This window comes from Haemorhous mexicanus, chromosome 17 (assembly GCF_027477595.1).
Source record: "Haemorhous mexicanus isolate bHaeMex1 chromosome 17, bHaeMex1.pri, whole genome shotgun sequence".
Taxonomy (NCBI): domain Eukaryota; kingdom Metazoa; phylum Chordata; class Aves; order Passeriformes; family Fringillidae; genus Haemorhous; species Haemorhous mexicanus.
Genome location: NC_082357.1, coordinates 14,581,560 through 14,588,835, shown reverse-complemented (window position 1 = coordinate 14,588,835; position 7,276 = coordinate 14,581,560). Strand labels below are relative to the sequence as shown.

General features: G+C 62.2%; 1 protein-coding gene across 2 annotated transcripts; it reads left to right on the top strand.

Moving 5' to 3' along the window:
- Window positions 1–1,397: 1,397 nt before the first annotated feature.
- Window positions 1,398–6,705, top strand: GRAP (GRB2 related adaptor protein). 2 transcript variants are annotated; one of them, XM_059861853.1, is made up of 5 exons: window positions 1,398–1,580; window positions 2,578–2,675; window positions 3,720–3,842; window positions 4,959–5,127; window positions 5,676–6,705. In XM_059861853.1, exons 1-5 carry the CDS (start codon window positions 1,503–1,505, stop codon window positions 5,976–5,978), a joined length of 771 nt encoding a protein of 256 aa, XP_059717836.1. In that variant the 5' UTR covers window positions 1,398–1,502; the 3' UTR covers window positions 5,979–6,705. The 2 variants fall into 2 exon arrangements, with proteins under 2 accessions (XP_059717836.1, XP_059717835.1); XM_059861852.1 differs by having other exon boundaries at window positions 5,673–6,705.
- Window positions 6,706–7,276: the final 571 nt, after the last annotated feature.

Here is a 7,276-nt window from a genome sequence, read left to right as displayed (position 1 = left end):
GGGCTGCAGGTTTCTCCCACACCGACCCCTTCCCAGACACCCTCGCTGCCCTCTTGCTCTCCATGCGGGATGGGATGGCCTGGAGTGGCCTCTGCATCTTCCATTTGGGCTGATGGAGCAGGGGCAGGATCAGGCCCTTGGCTGCAGCAGTGGGGAGCAGCAGCTCTGCTGGGCTGCTTTCCCCAGGGAACATCCAGCTCCATCCCCTCCAGGGCTGCTGAGGAGCAGAGGAAGCTCATCCCAAGATGATTTCCTGCTGCATCCCCTGGGTCTCTCTGGGATGTGGGGATTTGCTGAGTCCCCTCCTCCCTGTGACAGCCGAGCACATTCGGAGCCTCTTCCCACGGCCTCCCTGACCCTCCTGGGCTCCCCAGCACCTCCGTGTCCCCTGGGAGCAGCACATCCCGGGACAACCATTGGGATTGTGCCTCGCTGGGTGTGGGGACACCCAGTGACACCCTGCGCATCCCTCTCTGCTTCCCACGGGCACTGGGAGCTGCCTCAGTAGGGTGCTAGAGGGCGTTTGCTTTTCGGATGCAGCCGGGAAGAGGGAATAAGGTTTGGGAGAGGCGAATCTCCGAGCCCGTGTCCCCACAGTGGCCCTACAAGCACCACGGCTCGTCCCACCCCGGGCAGATGGCAGCAGAGCTGGAAAATGCCCAAACCCACGGGCAGGGACTGCGCTGCAGCTGTCCCTGGTTTGATTCCTCACAGCAAAGCCAGGCAGTGTCTGGCGGATTTTCCATGAGCTCCCTGCCCCTGCCCACACACAGGAAGGCTGAACAGCTCCGGAGACCTTCCCGCTGGGAATGCTCCCCGGCGTGCGAGCCCTGCAGACTCCGTGCCTGACGCCCACGGGAGCAGCAGGAAGTTTTAGTGCTCAGTTTTAGCCTAAAAGGGATTTTTATTCCCTGAGCCCTTCAGAAGAAAACTGGGAAAAATCAACCCGCTCAAGGGGCCGCAGCCCAAGGTGCCCGTATCAGTTGTGCTGAAAGCTCGCTGCTCAGAGCTGAGCCACGGAGGCTTCGCTCTGAATTCCAAAGAAACCAGGTGTGTGCATCCACCCGCATCCCTCCGCCTCCGCCATTCCCTTGCTTCTGGAACAACCATTCCCACCAAGCTCCTCAAGCAGAGGCTCCCCCACCAGCGCTGCCCGTGCTCTCCAAACACCCTTCCCAAAATCCTCACCCCGTGCCCAGCCCATCACCATCCATCCCGTTTCCATCCAGCCCCGGCCGCTGCCCACCACTCACCGCGGGGCAAACGCCAAATCCTCCTGCCAGCCTTGGCCACATGGATCCCCTGGCAGCCGGGTGGGCTGGCACGGCTTCCCCGCCTCCGCCGCACATCTGGGCAGCTGTGGCCGCGGCAGGGCCCGCCTGGTGCCCCGGCAGCGCTGACATCAGCGCGGTTTCCTGCCCGCCGCCGCCGCCGCACCGTGCGCGCAGCCCCGAGCCCGGAGCCCCGCGGGCCCCGGGACCCTCCTGCAGACCCCCACTGCCATGGAGTCGGTGGCCCTGTACAGCTTCCAGGCCACGGAGGAGGATGAGCTGCCTTTCCAGAAAGGGGACACCCTGAAGGTACAGGGGACACTCACCCGCCGGGGGGGTTGGATGATGTCGCTTTGCGGGGACGGAGTGGGCCCATGGTGACACCGGTGCTTTCTTAGTCCCTGACTTGAATGCTTCTGGGGCTTTCTGTGGGATATAAGGAGTCAGCCTCGAGGATTTGGGAGCGTGGAGTAGCATTCCCTGCTTGCCTGTGCCACCAGGCACAAGTTCAGAGAAGGACACCCCGGCTGGGACATGGCATGTGGCCTCTGTGTCGGTGCCACCAGCTGTGCTCTGTGGCAGCCCCTCGGGGCTGGGACACGTTTTCCCTGTCCGGGAGGTCACAGGGATCCGGCAGCAAGGACCACGTGCCCAAACATCCACCCAGGCACGGGCAATGGGGTCGGCTCTTAGATGCCACTCGGGAATCCCAAAAAGCTCCAGGGGGGCTCAGAACATCCCTGGGGGGCAGCAGCCCTGCGATGGGGGTGAGGGCCCCCCTCCCTGCCCATGTGCTCATCCCTCTCGGGCTCCTCCCGGACCCCTGGCACCCCGGAGCCCCCCGGGGGGACGGGGGCACATCCCGGCTGGAGCCCAGAGCCCCAAACCCGCCGTGCCGTCCCTGCCTCCCGCCGTGTTTTCCCCGTGCCCTGACCCGGGGTTTCGGATCCTGTTTTCACAGCTGTGCCGGCCCCGGGCCCCTGCGGGGGAGGCTGGAAAATGTTGTTGTCGCACGGAAGCGGTGTCAGCACCCACTGCCACCGTCCCGGGGGACGCGGGGGCCTGCCTCCCGTCCTGGCTACTCCAGGGATAGATCCCACCCTCTACCCTGGGCAGAGGTTTGGGACAACACCAGCTCTGTGACCCCAAAGCCCCCAGAGTGTGCCAGCACTGCCAGAGCCCCCTTTTCCCCAGGGGATGGTTGGTGGGTGCTGTGGGGTCTGGGGCAGCAATGGGGTCCCACTCAGCCCCTCTGCCAGGGCAATGGCAGCCAGGCTGACACCTCCCTGCTCCTCTCCCACCTCAGATCCTCAACATGGAGGATGACCAGAACTGGTACAAGGCTGAGCTCTTCGGCCGCGAGGGCTTTGTCCCCAAAAACTACATCAAGGTCAAGCCACACCCGTAAGTACCGTCCCACCAGGCAGGCAACAATCCCAATTCCCAAGGGTCTGCCACGAGCCAGGGTAGTCCCACACGTGGGGAAACTGAGTCACAGAGATGGGGGGGTCAGTGTGCCAGTGCTACCACAGCCCGAGGGGACAGGAGGCAGCAGCACACCCACGTACCCCCAAAAATCCAACCCTCACACAGAGCTGCCACTGAATAAATGATAATTGGGGAACAACAAAGCGTTATGGGATTATGGCTGCATTAAACACGATCCTATTACCACGTTATTAAAGCCCAGCCTAATCCATCGCTGATTGAACCTGTGTTTTATATATCCTTAGCCCCTGGGAAATCACATTTAAATGCCAGAGCGAGCGCGTGGGCTCGGGGCAGCCCGGGGCACATCCCACTGCTTCTCCAGCTTGGGATAACAACCGGCATGGGCGAGACACAGCCTCTTCCGTGCAGCACCTGGAGGGCTGGCTCTGTGCTAAACTCCGTGGCTGATCATTCACCGGGCAGTTCTTACAGCAGCAGGGAATCTTCCCAGCCCAGGGGCCTGAAATACCCTGAAATACCCTGAAATACCCTGAAATACCGGGGTGGGACGCGGGGACTCTGCTCCTGCGCTCCTTTGGCGGTGCAGCAGGAGGGATTTACCCTGGCACCGAGGGATTTCTGCTCTACACCTGGAAGGGCTGTTCCCACCGCGGGCCAAGGGACGCGGAGGAGGGGACAGGCGGCACAGCGGGGCCGAGGCGCGGGGTGGCAGCCCAGGTGACAGGATGCGGTGGCGGCTGTCGGTGACGCGGAGGGGGCAGCGCGCCCACAGCACCCTGCGGTGCGCTCCCAAAATTCCGGGATGAAGCAGGAGGGGGAGGGAAGGGAGGAACTGCCGGGGGAGGGTCGCAGCCCCCTGGGGGAGCCCGATGCAGACCCCTCCTCCGGCGGCACCGGGAATCTCGGTGCCTCCACCCCGCAGGCTGCGAGTGCGGCGCCGGGGTGGCCCGGGGTGTCCCGGGGTGGCCGCGTGGCTCAGCCCGGTGCCCCTCGCAGGTGGTACGCAGGCAGAATCTCCCGGCACCTGGCAGAGGAGCGGCTGCTCCAGCGCAATCACCTGGGAGCCTTCCTGATCCGCGACAGCGAGAGCGCCCCGGGCGAGTTCTCCCTCTCCGTCAGGTAAATACCTTTGGGACAAGCGGCAGGAGGGGAAGGGTCCCTGCAGCCCCCGCTTTGGGGCACCCTCGTGTGGGCTGGGGAAGGGCTGAGCACCCTGCCCTGTCCTGGTCACCTCGGAGGGGCTGCGGAGCCGTGTCCCCAACACATCCAGCACGGCCTCGCACGGGACCTTCCCCTCCTTCCTCTCCTCCACAGCTCCGCCTCCATCCCTGCTGCTCCCTGCTCCCTGCACCACTGCCCTCGCTGGGACACCCCTAAACACAGCCGAGCCGAGCGGGAGCAAAGCCCGGAGCATCCCCAGGGATGCAGGGCTCAGCATCCCGGGCATGAAAGGCTCAGCATCCCCAGGAGTTCGGCACCGGCTGTACAACGGGCAGAGCCTGTCCCCGGGGATCTCACCCCTGCCCTGCCCCGGCCTGGGGAGCAGGAGGCGGCCCCAGGCCAGCCAGGCACTTTCTCACACTTTTAATCCCTAATTGAACGTTTCGGGGAGGTTCTTGCCCCTAATGAAAGGGAGCCGTGCTCTGCCGCGTCACCGGCAGCACAGCCGGGTCCCGCCCCTGCCCGGGGCCACCCAACCTGTCACCCCAGGCACACCCTGCGAGGTGACAGCAAGGGACATCCTGCCTGCCCCGTCCTCCTGCAGCACACGGGTCCCCAGGAGCACAATCCCAACCTCTGCAGCCTCCTGGCTTGTGCCCAGACCTGCAGCTCTCACCACACCTTCCCCAGATGTGACCCTGGACAAAGCCACCTGCCCTCCATGTGGCTGGCACGCTGCCACCCCTGAGCCCCCGCTGTGCCAGGGCTGGGCACCGAGCTTTGGCTGCCTGTGGGGTGAGTTGCAGCAGGGCTCAGCTGTGGGTCCTCATTGCAGGGCCAGGAATGACCCCAGTGCCACCATCTCCCCCACCTCATGGCAGGAGAGGTGCAGTGAGACCCATGGGCTCACCCCGGCCTTGCCAGCACCCCCAGGCTTTACCCACCTCAGGGGATGCTGTCAGGATGTCCCCAGGGTGACATCCATCCATCCATGCATCCATTCATCCATCCATCCATCCATCCATCCATCCATCCATCCATCCATCCATCCATCCATCCATCCTCTTTCTGCAGCTACGGGAAGCATGTCCAGCACTTCAAGGTGCTCAGGGAGAGGAATGGCAAATATTTCCTCTGGGAGGAAAAGTTCAGCTCCCTCAACAAGCTGGTGGATTTCTACAGGATGACCACGATCACCAAAGAGCAGCAGATTTTCCTGTGGGACGAGGACCAGACCCAGGAGGTACCACCATGGATGGGGCTGTGGGTCCCAAACCCCTGTGTGAGCCCCCTCGAGGCTCAGTGTCCCTGCAGAGGGACAGGGACATCCCTGCCTGGCATTCACCCTTTGGCTCAGGGGGGTGAGGAGCAGGAGAGGGGGCAGCAGCCTGAGACAGGCAGTGCTGCAGGGAGGAAGAGCTCCTAGAGCAGCTCAGAGGGGCAGGGCAGGGCAGGGCACACATCCCTGTCCCTCAGGCCAGGGGTGATGCCCAGGGCAGGTGGCAGAGCCAGGACAGGGCACAGCCAAACTCCAGCAAAGCCAAGCCCTGGGGCAGTGGTTGTGGAGGTGGCAAAACTGGACTTTGGGAGCTGGGATAGGGAAAGCTCCAGCACCTGGAAGGACCTGGGAAGGAGAGGCTGCCTGCTGCTTCCAAGGGTCCCCTGGGCACCCATCCTGGGTGTCCCAGCAGGAAGAACAGGGAGTCTTGTGCCCTGGGGTGTTCCCCTGTACCTGGGGTTCTCACCAGCACTCCACTCTTCCCTTTTCTTGTTCCTGTCTCTCCAAAGCAGGCATCCCAAGGCTCGTCCTCATCCCGTGGTGGCACAGCCTCCCCACCAGGACCCAGGCGGTGCCACCCAGTGCCAGGGGCTGGCAGATGGGGACCCCGGCCCTCAGCTCCCCTGCAGGTGAAGAGACCCCAATTTGTGCAAGCCCACTTTGACTTCTCAGCCCAGGAGGGCTCCCAGCTGCCCTTCCTGCGTGGGGACATCATTGAGGTCCTGGGCTGCCCTGACCCCAACTGGTGGCAAGGGAAGATCTACGGCCGTGTCGGGCTCTTCCCACGGAGCTACGTCCACCCCATCCACAAGTGACCTTCAGGTGACCATCCACAAGTGACCATCCATGAGTAACCTTCAGGTGACCTTCCAGTGACCATCCACAGATGACCTTCAAGTGACCATCCACAAGAGACCATCCACGAGTGATCTTCAAGTGACCATCCATGAGTGGCCTTCAAGTGACCATCCACAAGTGACCTTTGAGTGACCATCCACAAGTGACCTTTGAGTGACCATCCATGAGTGACCATCCATGAGTGACCCTCACCACGCTGCCGCTGACCGGGCAGGACCCGGCCCCGTTTTCCCCCCTCACCAGAGCCACCCACACAGCCTGAGTGTCCCTTTGTCCCCAGGATGGTGCCTGGTCCTTGAACCCTGGTCCGTGACCCGCAGCCCGGGGATGGGGCTGGCAGTGCTGCTCCCCAGGGAGGGAATGTAGAGTGTTCAACCACGGCCATAAAACCTTTTCCAGAGGCACAATCCAGTGGGATGACAGCAGCAGAAGGAGTGAGCCCAAAACCCCAAACTTTGAATCCTCTCCAAACCTTGTAAGCAAAGCCCCAGCTCCAGGGAGGGCTGCAGGCAGCCAGGACACAACCAGGATCCACAACTCCATGGAGGAATTCCAGGACTCAGGGTACCAGGGAAGGCTGGTCCAGAGGGATTCCATCCTGTAGGTGCTGTTCATAGCTGCAAATTTATATTTTTTATATATTTTTTTTATTTAGGGCCAGTAAAATGTGTTTTGAGTATTGTCCCTGAGAGTGGCTGCTCCTTTTCCAGCACTGCCAAGGTGGTCCCACCCTCCATTCTTGCAGGTGCTGCTTCACTGCACTTTGACTTCCTTGCAGCCCCCATTTCCCCACCCTATTGCCTGTCCCAAACCCCTCCCAGGGATTTCCTGCCCCCACAAATGCCCCCCACACCTCACACCCCCTGGGATGCACTCAGGGAATGCAGTGCTCAGAACACCCAACTCACTGCACCAGTGGATTTAAACATCACATCCCAAACAAATAAAAAATAGCACCCAAATCCTCATTTTTCCCCTCTCCAAGCACCTCTTCCCCACCCCAGGGGCTGTCAGGGTGCTGGGCAAAACAGGCATAACAGAAAATACTGACACACATCAGGACAAGGGCATTCATGCCACAGACACAGGCCCAGAACGGGGGTCCTGTGGTGTCCCCGAGGGTCACCGCCAGGGTCCTGTGGCCTTGGGTGGCTGTGGGTGTCCAGCCAGGCTAGGACAGATGACCCTGGGGACAGCCATCTCCTGGAGCTCAAACCCCCAGGTCTGGGAATTTGGAGCTCTTTGCCACCCCACA

What these genes read in the sequence shown, in the direction of transcription:
- GRAP (XM_059861852.1), top strand. Translation starts at nt 1,503, where the DNA reads ATGGAGTCGGTGGCCCTGTACAGCTTCCAGGCCACGGAGGAGGATGAG. An exon ending in AGAAAGGGGACACCCTGAAG is followed by an intron (nt 1,581 to 2,577) that starts GTACAGGGGACA and finishes CTCCCACCTCAG; the next exon opens with ATCCTCAACATGGAGGATGA. An exon ending in GAGTTCTCCCTCTCCGTCAG is followed by an intron (nt 3,843 to 4,958) that starts GTAAATACCTTT and finishes CTCTTTCTGCAG; the next exon opens with CTACGGGAAGCATGTCCAGC.